Here is a 23,035-nt window from a genome sequence, read left to right as displayed (position 1 = left end):
ACTGTCTCTTTGTATCAGGTGTTCAGCGCTGTGTGCGTCTGGTAGCACTATACAAATGCTAATAATAATAATAATAATATCATTTCACACATACAGTTAATATTTATTTAATTTTGTCACTCTTTTTTCAAGTACTGTTTTTGCTGAATGGAACTAGGTATGTATAACAATCATTACTAGGTTTATATAAGCAATGTTATGATATATATACACACATATACACACATATACACACACACACATAACATAGAGGGGAATAATCGAACGGCGTCAGCGAAATAGATTGCAGGCAATCTATTTTGGCAGCGCCGCAAACAGCTGGCCATAACCGTATTATCGAAAAAGATGGCCGGCCATCTTTTCTTTCAATAATATGGTTTGGCCCAGCCAAATGCCAGTGTTCGCCGGGTTTGAGATCGCCGATTTTGTTTTTCAGCAATAATGAGAAAAAATGCCGGCGATCTCAAACCCGGTGAAATCCAAGGCATTTGGTCATGGGAGGAGCCAGCATTTGTAGTGCACTGGTCCCCCTGACATGCCAGGACACCAACCGGGCACCCTAGGGGGCACTTCTAAAAATTAAAAAAATATATATACAAATACCTCCCAGGTGCATAGCTCCCTTACCTTGGATGCTGAGCCCCCCAAATCCCTCCCAAAACCCATTCCCCACAACTCTACACCACTACCATAGTCCTTATGGGTGAAAGGGGGCACCTACATGTGGGTACAGTGGGTTTGGGGGGGTTGGAGGGCTCAACACTTACCACCACAAGTGTAACAGGTGGGGGGGGGATGGGCCTGGGTCCGCCTGCCTGAAGTCCACTGCAAGCAACAAAAACTGTTCCAGGGACCTGCATACTGCTGTCAGGGAGCTGGGTATGATATTTAAGGCTGGCATACAGGCTGGCAAAAAAGGTTTTTTATTTTTATTTTTTTAGTGTGGGAGGGGGTTGGTGACCACTGGGGGAGTATGGGGAGGTCATCCCCCATTCCCTGCGTTGGTCATCTGGTGAGTTGGAGCACCTTTTTGAGGCTTGGTCGTGAAAATAAAAGGACCAAGTAAACCCGGCGAAATACTCATTAACGCAGCTTTTTTTTCAATTATCCGCGAAAGCCGGCCATCTGGTAGCCACGCCCATGCCCGCCCATGCCCCGCCTTCGCTACGCCGTCTACACACCCCCTTGAACTTTTGCCGGCTCGGCAACGGGAAAGCGGCGATGGTGTCAAAAAAGCAGCTTTCAATTATACCGATTTCGCCACTTTTGAGAGATCGCCGGCCATTTTCCGATTTATGTCGGAAGATGCTGGGCGATCACTTTCAAAAATAAGCCTGATAATAAAAATTGGAGGGTTGACACATACCAAAAATAAAAACATTTGAACATCTTTAAAAAGTTGCAAAAAAAAAAAAAAATAATAAGAGAACATCATGGAAACCAGAGTCAATAATGAAAAACAGAACATGTGAGCATCAGTAATATGCTTTGTGAAAAGTCAACAATTATTCTGCCTGTCAGAACATACTTCATGTGGATTGCTAGTATATGAAACCAAAACCCTTTGATCATAGACACTTGGACAACAAGCCTTAGCACTGAGTAGAGGAGAAGAGAAGGACAAATATGTGCTGAATTAAAATGACATTAATAACAAAAGACACTTTAGACAAACAGAAAGGAAACCTAGAGGGGAACAATACAAAAGTACCAGAAAACAAAAAACAAAATCACAGTGCTCATTACAGCACCCCCCCCCCCCCCCAAAAAAAAAAAGGGTGTATACATGACAAAAGTGAAAAATGCACTGCTGAGAACAACCACTGAAAATCAAATTGAACTAACTACAAGGTTTGGCAATAAACAACTAACCAAAAGTGAAGTGATGAGGTAGAAGATGCACTAGGATTAAAGTCAAAAGATAACAATGAAAAACACGTGACATATGTGAGGCAATGAACTCAATGAAAAGACCTGCCATGCAGTGCCTTAGATTTTAAAAAATGTGAAATAACCAACTTTTTAAAGATGTTGAAATGTTTTTAGTTTTGGTAGGTGTCCACCCTCCAGTTTTTACTATGTGCCTCATATGTTTTTATGTTTTAATTTTTTAATCAATTATTTATTTAGATGTATTTATTGTTGTATGATTGATGTATGATTTATTGCTATTTTATTATTTATTAATCAATTATTTTAATTATGTGTTTGGTTGCTGTTTTATATTTACATTTTTCCGTATTTTTCTGTATTTTAGAGTTTATTTACCCCTGACGCAGGCATTATTGTTACCGAAACATAGCCTTGTCGGGTCACTTTGCTCAAATTGTGCTATGCTGGTTGGAATAAAGACTACTTGACTCTTGAAGTTGACTGCATCTCCCATTTGTTCTTCATTACTTTACACATGTAAATCATTTTTACATGGGTAAAATAAATTGTGCCATCCCAAACAAAAAGCAGCAAAAGCCTTCAAGACTGGAACATGTCCTTTAATTAATAGAAGTAGAAATAATGTACATCAGTGACCTGACACGAGCTGTGTTTTGGCACACAGTGCCTGCATCAGGGGTCTGCATACAAATTAAAACATAATTAACATTAAAAAGATACACATTAACATTAAAAATATGTATGTAAAACAATAATGAACATTGAAAAACCTTTACAAGAAATATATAAAAAGAAAAAAGGGGAGCATGCTACAAGTCTCTGCTATGAAAGCCACAGCTTACCTTTGTTGATCAATACCTCCATCACAATTACCCAAGCAGATTTAGTAAGTTTTTTTTATTTCAGCTGTGATTACTCATGAATTATAGCTATTAGAAATGGCATTTGCATGACATTTCAGATTTTTTATTTTTAAATCTAAGTTTTAATGAAAACAAACATTAAAAAAACCTTTCAGTCAAATGAGGAGATGCATTAGTCTACTGACTTGCAGATTTATTACAAACTTGCTTTGGAAGACATAAAAATGGAGAATACCTACTCAAAATAAAGGGTGATGTCTGTTGCCAATATTGACTGCTTCAAATGCTGCATAAGGTCACTGTACTCCCGGGACGATAAGTTAGCAAAGATGTTATGACCCTGTAATGAAAACCATGTTAATAGTGAAAGGTTAGCAGCTCACATCTGCTTGTTAGCAGGTAGGTGCAGTTTTCCATTTGCTAAAGTTTCATTTTGTTAGGGTCATAGCAAAGATGAGGAACCCTGCTATGTTCATATCCTGACAGCTGGGGCTGACAATTTTAATCAAGATTTGTGCCACCCGGCTTATCTGTGCTGTGCTAAACATTCATGTATTCATTATTCGCAGCTTTCAGGCATCTATTTTTTTTAATTTGCCTTCTGAGTTGCACTTCCTGCAGAGTCAATAGTTCACTGTAGATACCATTCACTAATGTCAGAGTAACTGGAGAACTGCTAAAACAATCATTCTTTCAAAAGATGCCATTTAACAAAATCCAGAATCTATTATCCAGAGTGTCCCTTTCATGCTTCCTTCTTCTGGAAACTCATCCCAAGAATAGTATACATTTAGTTTATGTATCTTAGGTTCTGTTGGTTCTGTTACTTGGTTTGTGGAAGATTTTTTTAAAAACACCCTGTGAAACAGGATCTTCAAGTTATTTTTGTTACATTTGTACCCCACTCTTTCCCACTCATGGCAGGCTCATGTCACATAAAATAAGGGTTTTTTAAGCCCCAATAAAATGAACAGTGGATTGGGGTAGGAGAGGAGTTAGGTTCATTCCAGTTGTAGAAAAAACAGCCAACTAACTCACGCCTGTGTTTACAAAGGCGCATTAGCATTTTTAACGTGCGTTAAATGTTAACTCACATCAAACGCTAATGTGCCTATAGGAATGTATTGGCGCGTTAGCGTTTAACGCGCTTTAACTTTGAAGGTGTGTTAAAAATGCTAACGCACCTTAGTAAACATACCACAGCTCAGAGTGATTCTCAACCTGTGTATCTTGATTTGCCAAAAGCTTAACCTCTCCATTTTGGAATTAGCTCACTAAACTCACTACTTAGGGCATTCTATTGACATCTAACAGCCATAACTGATCAATGAGAGGTCTGGACAGATCAAGAGAGGCAAACTCTCATTTTTTTCAGATTTAAAAAAAAAAAAGAACAAGTTAACTTCTACAATTTTCCAAACAAACTTCACATGTAAATCTGAGAAAAGATTTTCATGATCTAGTTATAATTATTGGTGGTATTCTACAAGTTATACAGCACGGTCAACCAGTAAATACAAAAGTCACCTTAAAGTAGCCTATTGCTTTTTTTTTCTGTGAAATTAATATGTAAATAAATAAAATTTGTCTATTTATTTATTAGGATTTATTTACCACCTATTAGAACAAATTCACTCCAGATGGTGTATGGCAAGAATAAGCAAACACAGTCAATAGACAATTAAGCAAATATAATAAACAAGCAGATAAATCAGCATATTTATTTGGGAGATAGTAATAGTAGTGGTGGTGGATACTGGGTTGCATGGCAAAAGAATTGCTGCATAGGATCAGCCTAACCATTGGACAGAACTAGACAGTTGCCTAAAGCAGCAGCTTATGGGATGGAGGGTGGGTGCTAAAAGCAGCTGGTATCAAAACAACAGGTCCTGGGAACCACACAAGTTCAAAAAATAAGAGGAGGTACTTTTACCAGTAGGGAGAATGGGCCTGGTGAGCAGTTGTCACATAGCCCATTTATCCAGATTATTATGGGAGAGGTGGGATTGGGATGATCATGATTGTTGTGGGTGGGGGAGACAAGGAGCCTAAAGGTTAATTGGGCGGAAGGGAGAGGGACACAGATCTGAAGTTTGCCTAGGGAGCCTAATACCCTTGTTCTTGCACCACCATGGTCAACCACCCTCTAGCATAGCACAGCATCCAAACATTACTTTGGAGTGGTGATTCTGGCACAAAGAACATAACAGGGCTATCTTACTGCCATGTAATTTTTAAACCCAATGCCATTTAGCACAGGGAGAACATTTTCAAAAGAGAAGGGGCAGCTTCATTTCCAAATTAAAAGAAGATTCTTAGTTTATCATACTTTGATGGACCTGGCTTCCCTAATTTAGAAAATCTCAGAATATAAAAATACATTTTTCCTATTTCATTCTTTTATTTTTTTTTCTATACTGCCCCCTCAGTAACTAAGACTGCTTAGTACAGTGTACAACATATGAATAAAATTACAATTAAATCAGAGCCAGTAACCTTAGAAGCTGGTTACAGACACATAGAGGGGCATAATCGAAAGAGGCGCCCAAGTTTTCCTGAGGACGTCCTCGCAGGACGTCCCGGCGAAGGGGTGGGGAAACCCGTATTATCGAAACAAGATGGGCGTCCATCTTTCGTTTTGATAATACAGTCGGGGACGCCCAAATCTTGACATTTAGGTAATCCCTAGAGATGGTCGTCCTTAGACTTGGTCGTTTCTGATTTTCGGCGATAATGGAAACTAAGGATGCCCATCTCAGAAATGACCAAATGCAAGCCCTTTGGTCATAGGATGAGCCAGCATTCCTAGTGCACTGGTCCCCCTCACATGCCAGGACACCAACCGGGCACCCTAGGGGGCACTGCAGTGGACTTCAGAAAAAGCTCCCAGGTACATAGTTCCTTTACCTTATGTGCTGAGCCCCTCAAAACCCACTCCCCACAACTGTACACCACTACCATAGCACTTACTGGTGAAGGGGGGCACCTAGATGTGGGTACAGTGGGTTTGTGTGGGTTTTGGAGGGCTCACATTTATCACCTCAGGCCTGGGTCCGCCTGCCTAAAGTGCACTGCACTCACTAAAACTGCTCCAGGGACCTGCATACTGCTGTCATGGAGCTTTGTATGATATTTGAAGCTGGCCCTCCGGTGGTCATCTGGTCAGTTCGAGCACCTTTTTATGGCTTGGTCGTAAGAAAAAAAGGGCCAAGTAAATTCGTCCAAGTGCTCATCAGGGACGCCCTTTTTTTCCATTATGGGTCGAGGACGCCCATGTGTTAGGCACGCCCAAGACCCGCCTTTGCTATGCTTCCGACATGCCCCTGGGAACTTTGGTTGTCCCTGCAACGGAAAGCAGTTGGGGACGCCCAAAATTGGCTTTAGATTATGCAGATTTGGGTGACCCTGGGAGAAGGATGCCCATCTCCCGATTTGTGTTGAAAGATGGGCGTCCTTCTCTTTTGAAAATAAGCCTGATAGGAGGCCAGTCTATAATTGGGTACCTATACATACGTGTACATACAAAAAGATCTGCAATAGTAAATGCTCAAAAATCATTTGAAGTAGGAGGAGAAGACCTCAGAGACCTTCAAAAACAGACTGTAAACATCACTGGTCTTAAAATCCTCCTAATTTTGTAAAAGCTTTTTATAAGACTTTTTAAATAGAATTTTGATGTATATAAATAGTTTGTACTCTATGACACTGACCACACAAACAATGCAAATTTTAATCAGAAACTCTTGATGGACACATCATAAAGACCCAACAGGCCTGTTTCACCAAATATAACGGCTTCATCAGGAGTTGATTATGCCCTCAACTTCATTAAAACCGAGCATGTGCGCGAGGGAGGGGGAAGCAGGGCAGGCAGTGCGGCAGCGAATATTGCCACAGGAAAGCTTCTGCCGGTGATGCTTGGGGGGCCTGAACCCAATTAGGGGGAGCACAAGCCCTCAAGGCCCCCCTGTGGCTATGCTATGGATTAATGCATGTATGTGTACACATACAGGTGTATCTGCTACTATTCTAATGAAATATGCATGTAATCTATGCATAATTGTAAGCACGTACTTTACAGAATGACCCTGGTCCTGTTAAAAATAAGAGAAAAATAATAAATCACATGTAAAACAAATACATAGCTTACCTGAGATAGAACACAAATGTTCATGTTGGTTTTAAGTAGTTAACTGGTCTGCTGTTAATTTGCACACATACACTAAAACCATATGCGGGAACATGCTCAGTGACCTGAAGGACTGATTCACAGTATGATATTACTTTCTCACTTGTGCCAATTAGATAAATCCTCAGTAAATCAACACTTTATTGTTATGCTTTGCAGACAAAAAAAAAGCTTTAATTATAAATTTGTTGATTTGTTAGAAGTTAGGACACCTCAGGAAAGGAAAAATCTGTTTATTCTTCTTGAATCACTTATATTCATCCCCATTGAAAATGTGTTTATAGTACTGCTTTCACTGCTTTAGTAAGGGGCTCATTTTCAAAATACAAAAACATCCAAAACAATGGCTTTATAGGCTGAAAAACGTCTAAAGCATATAATCAAACCAACACAAAAAAATAAAACGCCCAAGTCTGCTAGCTATTGAAAAGAAGATGTTCCCAGAGAGGGGCATTTCGTGGGCTTGACATGGGCAGTGTTAGATGATGAATGTTTATTGCTGATAACAGATAACTAATTGCTCCTGTTCTTCGTTCCTTGCATGCGGCTTCTGGTTGATGTCCTCAATGTGCTCATCTTCTCCCTCCTGTAAGTGCTCAGCAGCCAGCGATTCACCCTTCTACAGATGTGCCCGTGTTGCGTGCTGGTTGTTGGTTCCATGTCCTTGACTGCATAGTGAAAGTGTAGGAAATGTGTCTGTTGCACTAGCTAACCTGGCAGTCTGCTTCAGCCTTCCCGAACATACCCAGCCACGTGCACTTCTAGACCACAGTTGATGTGGAATGGCATTGCCATACAACACAAAGATATATGCCTCCACATTCAACACTGCAAGAGCCAAGGGGTATGGTGCACTGTGTATCTCTGAGGCTGGGGTGCAGGACAGCCACAAAGCCAGGTGGGTTCAGAAGAAAGGACTGGGAAGTGTTGTGGACGGCATTGTGAGAGGAACACAGAGGTGTAGAAAGAAGGAATATACACTGGTTGGTGATGGGCCTAGGTGAGGGGGGGGGGGGCGGGGGGAGAGAAGGTACCCAGCCTTTCAGCATGTACTCAAGGATGTTACATGGAAATACTTTTAAAACAAATAGGAGGAAATATTTTTTCACTCAACGAATAGTTAAGCTCTGAAACTCTTTGCCAGAGGATGTGGTAATGGCGGTTAGTGTATCTGGGTTTAAAAAAGGTTTGGACAAATTCCTTTGGGGAAAAGTCCATAGTCTGCTATTGAGATAGACATGGGGAACCAACTGCTTGCCCTGGGATTTGTAGTATGGAGTGTTGCCACGATGGCTTGGCCAGTGTTTGGAAAACAGGATACTTGGCTAGATGGACCATTGGTCTGACTCAGTATGGCTACTCTTATGTTCTTACCCCATCCCCTACCTAGTTGAGAACCTGGACTACACAAGGGAGTACAATTAAAGAGACCCCCCACATTGTCCTTGCTTGAGGAGAGGGTGACACAGAGAGAACAGCCAGCACAGCTTTATTTGCCCAAACTTACCTTACTCCCCAGCCTGTGCTGAGGTGTCCTGGATTCCCAGGCCATGGATGCCCTCCTGGGGAAGAAGCCTGTGCACTATATGCTTCATAGGGGTGAGGTTCATGGTGTTCACACCTGGCAAGTTTGACCCAGCCTTGCACCTCACAAACCTCTTTAGTTGCCTCCATTTTATTTTGATGTCCTCTAAATCTCTATGTGCATGGTAGATCACATTAAGTTTTTTGCATATGGTGAGCCATTCTTTTCCCTTGGTATAAGAACGTATAATTTGCCCCTTGGGAGCAGATTTTGATGGCGTGCTGTGATCTCCTTGAAAGGGAACTCAATCTCATGATCACTGAAATTGCACTTCCTGCCTGGGGCCTTCTTTTTGGGTGCCATAGCAACTGTTGGACGTGGAGGGTTGAAAATCCTGAGATGCATGTTTTTATAGGGCACTGAAGACGTTTCAGCTGCAGCCAGACATTTTGGAGATGGACTGTAAAAAATTATTATTATTATAACCCACATATGAAAATATTTTGGGAAGAATGACGTCTAAATGCTATGATTTAGAGGCCATTTTTGACCCTTAACATTGCCTTATTGTTCCTAAGGGGGAGGTGGCTTCTCATCTGCCTGGAATCTTCCACACCTAGGAAACTAACTCATTTGCTCTCCATTCTGTCTCTGAGGTATCAGGCAGCTGAACCCTGGAAGCCATAAGCCACCTGGAGTCCCCTTTTGCTACTGTCTCCAGGTAAATAATAATAATAATCCAGCATTTATATCCTGTTCAACCTAACAGTCCAAAGCAGGTTACAATAAGAATAAAAGCAGAACAATCAATTAAGATCAAATTCTAGAACAAATTAAGATAAAAGTAGAGAACAATTGTCTTTAAAATCATATTTATAATACTCCCTCTAAGGCATCAATTAGAAAATATCCTAATAGATCAATTTAAAGATATTTTTGTAATAGCCATGTTTTTATAGCACATCGAAATTGCATATAATCTGTAATTTTTCTAATCCCTAATGGTAGGTTATGCCATAAATCTGGTGCTTTACCAAGTAAGGTTATATTTCTAGTTGTCACAAATTGAGAGGATGAACGAGATGGAGGTACCAAAAGCAATTAATTTGAAGATCTCAATAACCAAGACCTCTGATCCCACCCTTCCCCTTCTGAAGGGAGATGACCTGAGACCTGCAGGCTTATTTTCGAAAGGGAATGATGCCCATCTTCCGACAGAAATCGGGAGATGGGCGTCCTTCTCCTGAGGTCGCCCAAATTGGCATAATCGAAAGCCGATTTTTTGCTTCCTCAACTGCTTTCCGTCACGGGGACGACCAAAGTTCAAGGGGGCGTATAATGAAGGCAGTCGGCAGTATAATGAAGGCGGGATGGGGGCATGGTTAAGAGATGGGCGTCCTCGGCCGATAATGGAAAAAAGAAGGGCGTCCCTCACAAGCATTTGGTCGTCTTTACTTGGTCCCTTTTGTTTCACGACCAAGCCTTGAAAAGGTGCCCGAACTGACCAGATGACCAATGGAGAGAATCGGGGATGAGTTCCCCTTACTCCCCCAGTGGTCACTAACCCCCTCCCACACAAAAAAAATATTAAAAAACATTTTTTGCCAGCCTCAATGACAGCAGTATGCAGGTCCCTGGAGCAGTTTTTAGTGGGTGCAGTGCACTTCAGGAAGGTGGACCCAGGCCCATCCCCCCCCCCCCACCTGTTACACTTGTGGTGGTAAATGGGAGCCCTCCAAAACCCACCCGAAACCCACTGTACCCACATATAGGGGCCCCCTTCATCTCTAAAGGCTATGGTAGTGGTGTACAGTTGTGGGGAGTGGGTTTTATGTGGGGGTTGGGGAGGCTCAGCACACAAGGTAAGGGAGCTATGCACCTAGGAGTGATTTGTGAAGTCCACTGCAGTGCCCCCTAGGGTGCCCGGTTGGTGTCCTGGCATGTGAGGAGGACCAGTGCACTATGAATGCTGGCTCCTCCCATGGCCAAATGCCTTGGATTTGGCTGTTTTTGAGATGGGCGTCCTTGTTTTCCATTATGGTCAAAAACCGGGTTCGACCATCTCTAAGGTCGACCTAAATGTTGAGATTTGGGCGTCCCGGACCGTATTATTGAAACGAAAGATGGGCGCCCATCTTGTTTCGATAATACGGGTTTCCCAGCCCCTTCGCCGGAACGTCCTTAGAGATGGACACCCTTAGAAATGGTCGTCCCCATTCAATTATGCCCCTCCTGGTCTGCCTTATGTCTCTTCTAACAAAAAAAAACTCCTTGCTTTTTGCAGGACCTGGCTGCTGGACAAGATACAGCACAAGCACCGGTCAGGAGGAATACAAGGGACAGCAATGGACTGTGATACAAAAGGTTTTCATGGTATTTACCTATTTACTGTTTAAAAACTGACACAATGGGACTGTTGGGATATATGCATCTGTGAATGTCATAGAGACACCCATTTGTGGCTACCTGCCTGACCAGCTGGAGGGGGGTGGGGGGAGGTCTGTGTGTGCACCATGTTCTCCACAGGCCTGAGGTTCATGGGGTCCACACCTGGTAGCTTCTCACCAACGTTGTGTTTCAGGTCTCTTTTTCATTGGCTCCTATTGTTTACTGCTAGTCCTCCACATCTCTATTTGCGTGGTAAACCCCATACAACTTTGCCCAAGTGCCCACCTGTTCCCAGGGTTGAGGGGGACCATTTTATTTATGTATTGTAATTCTTTAAAAAGTTAACTCACCCCCACAAGCATCAGAATTCCAGCTTCTTTTAATGGTATCCTTGTCCTGCCCCTCGTGATCACTAGGCTCTAACATGGCCCTTCACCTTCTACAGAGTTTAAAAAGGGGTTAGACGGTTTCCTAAAGGACAAGTCCATAAACCACTACTAAATGGACTTGGGAATAATCCACAATTCCAGGAATAACATGTATAGAATGTTTGTACGTTTGGGAAGCTCGCCATGTGCCCTTGGCCTGGATTGGCCGCTGTTATGGACAGGATGCTGGGCTCGATGGACCTTTGGTCTTTTCCCAGTGTGGCATTACTTATGTACTTACGTACAGGGCTGTCTTCCAGTAACTGTTTCTGCTCTTCCTCCCCTGTATGCAGCTTCTGGCTGGTACCTATACTATTCAACTCTCCTCTGGCCTACTGAATACAGAGTAAACTCTAGTCTCTGCTATGGCCAAGTACACCTGCTATTTTAAAAGAACAGACATGTGTATAATAGCTCCTTTCCCTCATGTATATATCCCCCATAGTTGTATCTAGTGTGTTTCCCTTCCCTCTCCTCCAATATCCACCGTTGCTGTAAATATGTCAATATGTAGATAAGAAGCAGCTGTTTGTGCATCTTCTAAAGCCCTTAGCCTTGTTGGTTGTGGACAAGGAAGCATGCAGAACACACAGTAAAGTATAGTCTAGCCACTGCCTATGCACACCTGCTGGTTGGTATCAGTTGGATGGCTAGTGCGAGGAGCCCTATGCAGTCTGCCAAAAAGCTGTGGGGCTACAGGGTGAATGGGGGGGGGGGGGGGGGGGGGGGTTATTGGGCTGGTCGCCTGCTGCATGCTATCATGAACAGACAGTGAAATGCTTAAAGTAGGGGAATTGTGGCCGACATCAGTACATATGGCCCCTTACCTGGGGCAAGCAGTGCAAATGTCTACCTAGGATCTTTGGCAAGGGACACCTGTGATGAGAACTTAGTTCCAGTCTCCAACATGGAGCTGGACTGGGAGATCAGAATGCTAGGTTTGCACCAATGTTAATGCGATGGACCATGCAGCCCCATCAACCCCAGCTTTCCCTCAGATATCTGTTGGCAGCATCGATAAAGGATAATGGGCAGATTGTGAACCCCCAGGGTACAGATGGCTACAGAATGCAATGGTGATGTAGGTGGGCAGTCTGCCCCATAATATGACCCACAAAGCAGTTTTTGTGACCTGCTTTGTATTCTCATGTCTAGGTAACTGTAGCTACATTAGGGGATAATCTCCTTTGTTCATTTCACCTTCAAAACTGTCCCCTTATCCCTGGAGGGATACTGGCTGAGCTCATGGCTGTAGGGCATCTGGAAGTGGGACCCTTCCTGAGCTGAGTCTAGAGGTCATATATTGCCCTGCCTCAGTTGGTGAGGAGCTGGCCCAGGAATTTGTCAGCGAGACATGTGTATGCACCATCCCATTTCCTGCACATGTCTCTCAGACATTTATCTTGGCCATCTCCCAGCCTGGCCCCAGGACCTGGCAGGGCAATCTCTGGCCTCATGAGTCAGTTTGGGAATGACCCTACTTCCAGATGCCCTCTGGTCATGATCTAAGAGAAGGAAGTGGAAAGGGAGACTACAGTCCTGCATGTCCCCTCCCCCTCGGGGAACTAGGTAGCAGCTTGCATAGATCTTACATCTGTGTCAAGTGCTGTGGTGAGCAACCTTACTTCCACCATTATTGCTAGCTGTGGCAGGCCCTAAGACACTTGCTGTCATCTAAATTTGACCTACTGGATGCACAACATGATGGTTTGGGGCAGGGCCGCCGAGAGACTGGGCCGGGCCTGGGACAAGGCCACCCCCGAGGTCATCATCACTGCCGTCCCCCCAGGCCACTGCACCGCAGTCCTCACATGCCCCCCTTCGTCTGCCACCGGGCCGGGCCCCCTGCATTGAAATCATCACAGCGCCTCACCTGTCACCTCCCCTCCTCTCCTCTCCTCTCCATGTCCAGCGATCTCTTCTCTCCCCCTGCCCTCCCCTCCTCTCCGTGTCCAGTGATCTCTTCTCTCCCCTGCCCTCCCCTCCTCTCCTCTTCATGTCCAGCGATCTCTCCCCTGCCCTCCCCTCCCATCCATGTCCAGCGATTTTCCCTGCCCTCCAACAGCCCTTCTCTCCGTTCCTTCCCCCCCCCACCCAGCATGTTTAACCTTTTATTTTCAGTGGCAACGACGGCAGTGAAGAAGACAGCACTGCTGGCTCGCCTCCAGCTTCTCCCTTCCCTCACACAGTGTCCCGCCTTCTGCGATGATGTATTTCCTGTTTCCACGAGGGCAGGACACTGTGTGAGGGAAGGGAGAAACTGGAGGCAAGCCCGCAGTGCTGTCTTCTTTACTGCCATCGCTGCCACTGAAAATAAAAGGTTAAACGCGTCGGGGGGGCGGGGGGGGGGGGAGGAACGGAGAGGAGGGTTGTCGGTCGGGGAGCTGAGAGCTGAGGGCGGGACAGAGGGAGAGCTGCCTGCAGTGTTGTGCCAGCCCTGCATTTCTCGCCCCTCCAAACTATGCCCATGACGCAAGCCACCATTTAGACATGCATATCGCATATATGTCTAAATCCTAATTTTACAAAGCTGGGCTATATATGTCCAAATCACAAATGTGTTCTTACTGCAAAAGGGCATGGTCTAGATATCTTTGGGGCAGAACTAGGGTGGGCAAAAATGTACATGTGCATCCCCCATTTCTTAAGGGGAATGCAAGTTTATGTATGCCAAGATCAACACTGGGATTTACAGTTGCTACCAGAGGACATCCAGGTTATATAAGGTGCTCATTTTGTGCAGCACTCTACTGGAGGATTTAGAGGAAGACACCCCATTAATCCCCAGTGTCTCTGTCCTCTCCCATAAGCGATACTTTTCCCCTAAACCAACCTCTCCTCCTCCCCCATTTTCTATTTCTGTGGATAACACTCTCATCCTTCCTGTCTCATCAGCTCATAACCTTGGGGTCATCTTCGACTCCTCCCTCTCCTTCTCTGCACATATTCAGCAGACTGCTAAAACCTGTCGTTTCTTTCTCTATAATATCAGCAAAATTTGCCCTTTCCTTTCTGAGCACACTACCAGAACCCTCATCCACACTCTTATCACCTCTCACTTAGACTATTGCAACTTGCTTCTCACAGGTCTTCCACTTAGCCATCTCTCTCCTCTTCAATCTGTTCAAACTTCTGCTGCATGACTAATATTCTGCCAGTGTCGTTATGCTCATATTAGCCCTCTCCTCAAGTTACTTCACTGGCTCCCTATCCGTTTCCGCATACAGTTCAAACTCCTCTTATTGACCTATAAGTGCATTCACTCTGCAGCTCCTCAGTACCTCTCATCTCTCCCTACATTCCTCCCCGGGAACTCCGTTCACTGGGTAAATCTCTCTTATCTGCACCCTTTTCCTCCACTGCTAACTCCAGACTCCGTTCCTTTTATCTTGCTGCACCATATGCCTGGATTAGACTTCCTGAGCCGGTACGTCAAGCTCCATCTCTGTCCGTCTTCAAATCTATGCTAAAAGCCCACCTTTTTGATGCTGCCTTTAACTTCTAACCCTTATTCACTTGTTCAGAACCCTTATTTTATCATCCTCACTTTAATATTCCCTGATCTCTAGTTTGTCCGGTTTGTCTGTCCTAATTAGATTGTAAGCTCTGTCAAGCAGGGACTGTCTCTTCATGTTCAAGTGTACAGGGCTGCGTACGTCTAGTAGCGCTTTGGAAATGATAAGTAGTAGTAGTAGTAGTAGTAGTAGGTTCTGTGACAGCTAGGGGAAACAGATATCTAAGGGACCCTTTTTAACTGAAGGTTTGTTGTGCAGCAACAGGCTTGCTGCACGCCAATCTAGAACTACCTCTGGGCTACCACAGGAGCCCAGTGGTACTTCCCACCCCGGCATGCACCATTTCCAGCATCACAAAAATATTTTCTATTTTTATAGCGCCGGTGCTTACCCAGCGGTAATCAGGAAGTTTATTACTGGTTATTGTGGGACCCTTACTGTCACCTCAATGGGTGGCGATAAGTGCCCCCCCCCCCCCCCCGACATGGCCACGGGCTGGCTCCTGACAAGTTAACTGGCGTTTAAGCACCTAACTGCGGCTATTCAGTAGGAAATAACAGGCTATCTCCCGCTGAATATCCCGGTTAGCAGCTACCATGACACAGCCAGCTAGGGCCAAACCAGCTATGTTGAGTGATCAAAATAGGGTGCTAAAAAGTGAACTGGTTAGTGCTAAATATTGGCATAGACTTAACTTTTTAGTGGCCAAAATAAATCTGGATATTCATTGCCGGTCATTGGAAATGGCCCAGCACTGAATATCCAGGTTTAATGCCGGGGTCAGATAGCGAACAACTGCCCACCTGTGACTGAATATTGAGCCCAGACTATTTTGTACCTCACTTTGAAGAATCATGACAGCGTGATTAAAATGGTGATGCTCCAAAGTAGCAGATGTTCCATAAAGCTGAGCCAAAGCTGAACCGCTCCTGAAACAGAAAATGAATGGCTATCAGCAAAGCTGCTACAAAGCAGTCCAGAAAAAGCTGTCTGTTCTTCATCTCACTGTTCTCCAAAAAGCATAAAGGAAGTAGTATGTTAGCTCATCAAATAATAACACTTCTTAAGAGAACTCTTAAGAGAAAAAATGATCTCTTTCTCTTCTGTTTCTGCTTGTAAGGATTATAACTTTAGTCTTGCCTTACATGTGCTGTATTGTGGTGTGTTGACCCATGTTTGTGATTTGTTAATTTGGTTTTGCTTTTACTTTGCAGTTTTATGTTGTTTTTATTGTAAGCCACTGTGAGGCTTTGGGAATAGTGGTACACCAAATAATTAAATATAAGTAAATACAAAATACTTGAACAGAGTTGGAAAAGTATTGTGGTTGCCATGTTGGTCCTCTTTAAAGGAAATAAAACAGAAAAAAAAAGGAAAATAAGGTGATACCTTTATTTATTGGACCATTGGAAGACATTTTTGACATGTTTTCAATGGCAGAAGGGTGGTTCTGCCTTTGAAAACTTATCCAAAAATGTATTAAATGAGTCCAATAAAAAATGTTCCAGTTCATTTTCCTTTCTTTTGATTTGTTTTATTTCTATTTATTACTTTGAACAGAGTTGAAATATTTCATTAGAATAACAAATGTTACCACTACGATTCCCTTTTCAATATCATGGTCCAATGAAGGAACAATAGCAGTCCTCAAACATTGCATCGCAGGCCATTTGTAGAGAAAGTGATCTAATGATTAGAGAAGAGTTCAGCACAGCAGCTTTTTAGGAAAGTGCCAAAAAGAAGGGATTTTGCAAATAAAGACAGTTTCTCTTTATTATATTATATCATTTCATTTCTGATTTGATATTTCTGTCATTTCATTTTCCTGCATTTTTCATTTCATTCTTGTTTAATTTTAGTGCATGCTAACATTTTAGCATGCATTAAATTTTAGCACACTCGAAAGTGTTTTAGTGTATGCTAAAACAATATAATTCCACAACATAAAACATCATTGGCGTTTTCATATCATTTTAAAACGCCAGCACACCCCACAAAAAAGATCTGCATCATCATTCCTAGTATCCTGGATGTAAAAGACTGGAAAACACCAAAGGGACCACATTAACATTATATTGGGCCCTAGGCACATACAGATTTGTGGGCTCCTACCAAGGAGATTTAATTGACAGGAGACAGTGGGAGAATGCTTGGTCCAGTATCTGGCCTGAAACCAGTAGGCTGAGCTTGCCACCTTACTGAGGGGCACTTTTATGAAGTGGCGGTAAGCCCAACATGGGCTTAGAGCTCGCTAAAAGGGAAGTACCCGCCAGGCTACCACAGCAGCCTGGCGGTAATTCCCTCCCCAAGCACGCACCATTTCTGGTGCTGCAAAAATATTTTAAATTTTGTAGCGCTGGTGTGTATCTGGCAATAATCGGGCAATGCTACGCACTGCCTGGTTACCGCTGGGCAGTGGCGTAGCCAGTATGGGGCCACAGGGGCCTGAGCCCCCGTAGATTTGCCCCTGGACCCCCTGCCGATGACCCTCTCGAGCCCCCCTCCCGCCTCCAACCCGCTGTCGCCTACCTTTGCTGGCAGGGGACCCCAACCCCCGCCAGCCGATTCCAATCCTGCACAAGGCTTCGTTCTAGTCTGACGCCCTGCATGTTGTACGTGCAGGACGTCAGACTCACAGAAACAGAACGAAGCCATCTTCCAAGGCTTCGTTCTGTTTCTGTGAGTCTGACGTCCTGCATGTACAAGTTAGACCAATGCCAGGCAGACTTCTACAGTATGGATCCCGTAAATGGCAAAGAGAGATCAAGATCAAGGCTGGAGAGGGCTTCAATGGCAACTCCGGTATTTGGGAAGTAGGAACGGTTGCAGGTAGACTTGGTAAGAATTGGTAAGGAGAGATAAAGTACACCAGCATTTAATCATAAAGAAGTGGGACCTGTGCAGAGTGCCAGATACTATTCTGGCCACCTTGTTGGGATGACTGGGTCAGGTGGACCATACAGGTCTTTATCTGGATACCTTTACTATGTCACTATGCAGTGTTACGTTTCATATTGGAATGCATAGTTTTACTTTAAAAAAAAGTAGGCCCACAAGGAAGTCAGGACAAGGCATGAATGACAGATCTTTACTCAGCATTATTGTGCATTTGACGGTCTGACACAAATCATATGTAGTGTGGTGGTGATGTTTTTGGTATCTACTTGGCTTTGATAAAATAGGTACATTATTGGACTTTTTACACTGGTGCCGTATTATAAAATTAGACCCCCACCTCCTTTGAATATTTCTGCACTAGAAGCTTCTTGACAATATTAATTGGTTTAAACGTACAGCTTCACTGTTGGAAAAGAGCAAACACTTGTCCTCCAATATATAGAAAATAGATCATAATATCTAGCTCACGCAGTAGAAAAGAGCTGTATAGTACAGATTTTCTTTATCTCACATCCGACACATCTTCCTACTGGCCCGTATTCACTGAAAACAGCCTTAATGTAAGTAACAATTGCAAGCGAAAATTATACGTGCAGATAAGTACTGTCACAAATTTGCACTGAGCTGTGACAGTGCAAAACAGACCTTTCCATACCCATGACCATTCCTCTGGAGTCCTCCTGGAAAGTTCTGTCATAAATTAAGCAATTTTCACGCAAGTGCAAGGCCTCTTAGCATTTCAAAAACATTATAAATTACAAGCAAATGGAATTCTTTTGTCGAAGATCATAAAACTCCAGAAATGTCAAAGCAGTAAGTATATTATGAAAGCCTTTGTGAGGGAAACGCAATTTATATCTCACAAGTGATGTCGCTATTTTTTCACTTATGCTTAAGGAAACACAGCAAAACCCTGAAATAATTTACTGTGTTCACTTGGTTATATTTAAATCACAAATGCTGTTTACCATACAATTACTGTGAGGAGAAAACTGCAGGCAAGCTCATAACATGGGCCACCCAGTGGTTGTGCTAATGCTTTGCCTGTAGACGAAACTGACCAGATGTAACGTTTCTAGTTCATACCAGCTCAAGCTGGGCCTAGTTATTTACAATTATTGAATTCTATAATTAAAGTGCATAACTGTGTGTTGTACTTTTGGGCCTCAGGGGGTAATTCTAAAGGAGCCACCTAGATTTAGGCAGCAAGAAAGTGCCTAAATGCTGGTATTCAAGCCATGTATGTACGTTTGTAGACATGTATGCATTTAAATTACCATTTCCAACTATATGCTATTCCGTAAGCAATACAGACCTCCATTGCTTTCCTATGTATTTAAAAGATGGTCAATTATTTTCCCCTGGCTCACATGCTTTTGACAATGCAGACACTTTGCAAAGTGTTGATTTTCCATGGCATGAAAATGCCTCCAAATATATGCTTTTTTTCTTTGACGGCGCATACTTTGTTGGTGGACGTTCACATGGTTGGATTCTATATATGGTGCCTAAAAAAATCATCACTGAAAAATGCTATTCTATAAGGTACGCTGAAAGTTAAGTGCGGTTTATAGAATAGTGCTTACACCCGGGAGTTGCACTAACTTTAGGCATGCACCAACTGAAACGCTGGTGCAAATGTAAGTACCCATATTCTATAAAAATGGCGGTAAATGCTAGGAATGTCCCTGTTCCACCCATGACCCTCCAATTTCCGCACACCTTTTTTAGGTGCATAAGTTCCAATTTACACATATAAGTTCCAATTAAATCTAAGTAATGCCAATAAATTGCTTGTTAAAATGTCAATTATTGGCATTAATTAGCTCATTATTCAATTAAATGGTGCATGCAAATTGTGCACGTGCCCAAATTTTAGCACACAATTTTTGGTGACTTTTATGGTAATAGGGAGATAATGTACATATGTTAGTAACATAGTAACATAGTAGATGATGGCAGAAAAAGACCTGCACGGTCCATCCAGTCTGCCCAACAAGATAAACTCACATGTGCTACTTTTTGTGTATACCTTACCTTGATTTGTACCTGTCCTTTTCCGGGCACAGACCTTATAAGTCTGCCCAGCACTATCTCCGCCTCCCAACCACCAGCCCCGCCTCCCACCACCGGTTCTGGCACAGACTGTATAAGTCTGCCCAGCACTATCCCCGCCTCCAAACCACCAGTCCCGCCTCCCACCACCGGCTCTGGCACAGACCGTATAAGTCTGCCCAGCACCATCTCCGTCTCCCGCCACCAGCTTTGCCACCCAATCTCGTCTAAGCTCCTTAGGATCCATTCCTTCTGAGCAGGATTCCTTTGTGTTTATCCCAAGCATGTTTGAATTCCGTTACCGTTTTCGTTTCCACCACCTCCCGCGGGATCAATGATCACACCAATTATATAGGCACATTTTTGACCTATTATATTACTAATCTATATTTTTCCACATAGAATAGACTCTAAATAGATGCATTCTTGGCACTTAAAAATAGGTCACAAACAAAAAAAAAAGGAAGACTAAATTTCCACAGAATTGGTCCACACACAAAAGAGGAGAACAGACTCAATGTCCAAACCATGAAGTGTGTGATCGAAATGTTTAAAATTTTACGTATTAAAATGACAAAGGACCCAAAATGGAGTAATTCTCAGCACGGAACATTCCAACTGTGGTGGATCTCCTTCGCCCTCTCTCCCAGGAAGCTGCAGAAATGAGGAGCTTTTATGTAGGAGGACGCGGTGCCAATGGTAATTCTCTGCACGAAACATTACAACTGAGGTGGATCTTACTCTCCCTCTGCTCCTGCCGATTGTTGGGTACCAATCCAAGATGTGCACCAATTAGAGCAAATACTTGGGTGTTAATTGACAATAATCAGTACCAATTTGCAATGTGCCAGTCTATAAGAATGTGCACCCAAATCCTATAGCACACAACCCAAAAAGGGGTGTGGCCATTGGAGGTGCACGGGCGGGTCAGAGGCATTCCTAAAATTTGCACACAGTCAGGGCCGGCATAACCCGGTAAGCATGGCAGGGGGTGCTGACCACTGGATGGCGCTACAAGCCACCCGGGCGCTCACCTACAGGCAGCTCCCCAACAGCCCTCCTTTCGTTCCTGCTGCCATGGGGAGTTTAAATCTTTTATTCTACCTCAGTCGCAGTGGCCGTGTCAGTGAAAGCAGCAAGCAGGCTCGTCGTCTTTAGCCTTCCCTTCCCTTTCAGTGTCCCGCCTTCTTCTGATATAATTTCCTCTTTCCGCGAGGGCATGACACTGAGAGGGAAGGGAAGGCTAGAGATGATGAGCCTGCCTGCTCCTTTCACGACTGAGGTAAAATAAAAGAATTAAACCCCACAGGGCGGCAGGAACGAAAAGAGGGATATTGAGGGAGAAGAGGGTGGGCAGGTGGGGCTGGAACCGGAATGTGGAGGCTGAAAAGGGGGGCAGATGGTGGCTGGGGAGAGTCACTGGACATGGATGGGAGAGGAGGATAGGGGGGCAAAGGAGAATCGCTGGACATGGATGGGAGGGGAGGGCAGGGGAGAGAGGAGAAATCGCTGGACATGGAGGGGAGGGCAGGGGAGAGAGGAGAATTGCTAGGTATGGATGGATGGTGGGGGCAGGGGAGAGAGAATTGCTGGATATGGATGGATGGAGGAAAGGGCAGGTGAGAGAGGAGAGTTGCTGGATATAGATGGATATATTTATGGAGGGGAGGGTAGGGGACAGGAGTGTTGTTGAATATGTATGGATGGAGGTGAGGGCAGGGGAGAGAGGAGAGTTGCTGGACATGGATGGAGGGGAGGGCAGGAGAAATTCTGGACATGGATGGAGGGAAGACAGGAAGGAGATGCACATGGAGGGGAGGGGAGAAAGGAGAAATGCTGGACATGGATGGAATGGAGGACAGAGAAGAGAGGAGAAATGTTGGACAGAGATGGAAGGAAGGAAAGACAGAAGAAGGAGATACACATGTATGGAGGGGAAGAGAGAGAGAGAGAAAAAATGCTGTACATGGATGGACAGAAAAGAAGACAGAGGAAGTAGATGCACATGGATGGAGGGGAGGGGTGACAGGAGAAATGCTGGTCATGGAGGGGAGGGAAGACAGGAGGAGATGCACATGGATGGAGGGGAGACAGAAGAAACTCTGGACATGGATAGAGGGAAGGGAAGACAGAGGAAGGAGATGCACATGGATGGAGGGGAGGGGAGACAGGAGAAATGCTGGACATGGATGGTGGGGAGGAAGACAGAGGAAGTGAGATGAACATGAATGGAGGGGCGAGAGGAAAAATGCTGGACAAGGATGGAGGAGAGGGAAGAGAGAGGAAGGAGATGCATATGGATGGAGGGGAGGGAAGAGAGACAAAGGAGATGAGATGAGGGAAAAGGAAAAGTAGGGAAAACAGGCAGAAGCTGGACCCACTCTATATCTCCTCCAGTGAAGTCTGGGGAGGACCCAGTTTTACTTATGGATGTAGGCAAGAAATGAAGAAGAAAGGAGAAAAGTAAGGAAATAAATGGAAAGGAAGCCCTGGAAACAGAGTTAAGAGGACAGATAGAGAGCAGCAGAATCAGATAATGGGACTAGCATGATCAGAAAAACAAAGTCACCAAAGGTAGAAAAAATCATTTTATTTTCATTTTAGTGTTTGGAATATGTCCACTTTGAGAATTTACATCTGCTGTCTTATTTTGCAATGAATAGCAACGTGTTTCTTTCTGTTTTTCTCATATTCTGCTGCATGCAGAGTCTAACTTCTTAGGGTTTCAGATTAATTTTTGAAGAATTTGAAGAGGGGCTATCTCTATTCTGCATGTGTGACTGCAAGGCCAAGAATCTGAATAGGGATCTGTTTGTTAGGTTCTGAGATTTTTATAACATATTGTTTTTCAGATTTGGCAAGACTGTTCTCCTAATTCCTGGTCTGTTTGCTAATTTGGTTTGTGTCATTTTGGGTATACTGGAGCTGTAACAGTTTACTGAAATTATTTATAATGAAAACAAAAAACCCCCCACAAGTTATTTTTCTTCTCCTATACTGATGTAATATTTTCAGTGATGCCTGTTTATATTTGCCATGGCTGGTAAAAGGAGTGTGGCTACTGTGGGTGTAAGTAATGTAGGGGTGGAGCCATAGTGATCCCGCCCCTGGATGGGTAGGGGCACTGACTAATAGGCTGCAGGAGGGCGACAGAAACCCCAGCACCAGCCCTGCATGCAGTCCTGTAGAACCAGGGATGTGCACCCAAATTGGGTCCAAAACAAACAAAGAAGAAATAACCTTCGCAGAACACAAACAGAAGAGATGCAAAACAAAGGTGA

General features: G+C 43.9%; 1 protein-coding gene across 1 annotated transcript in view; it reads right to left on the bottom strand.

The window, feature by feature from the left end:
• Positions 1-23,035, bottom strand: part of PDE11A (phosphodiesterase 11A) — a 544,360-nt gene that overhangs the window by 113,371 nt on the left and 407,954 nt on the right. The window contains exons 14-15 of the mRNA XM_030210333.1: positions 15,640-15,730; positions 2,996-3,096 (exon numbers count right to left, since the gene is read on the bottom strand). Coding sequence (XP_030066193.1) covers positions 2,996-3,096; positions 15,640-15,730 — 192 coding nt within the window. The remainder of the gene's footprint in view (positions 1-2,995; positions 3,097-15,639; positions 15,731-23,035) is intronic.

This window comes from Microcaecilia unicolor, chromosome 7 (assembly GCF_901765095.1).
Source record: "Microcaecilia unicolor chromosome 7, aMicUni1.1, whole genome shotgun sequence".
Classification (NCBI taxonomy): domain Eukaryota; kingdom Metazoa; phylum Chordata; class Amphibia; order Gymnophiona; family Siphonopidae; genus Microcaecilia; species Microcaecilia unicolor.
The sequence above is the reverse complement of the archived record's forward strand: the minus strand, read 5'-3'. Positions and strand labels throughout refer to the sequence as shown.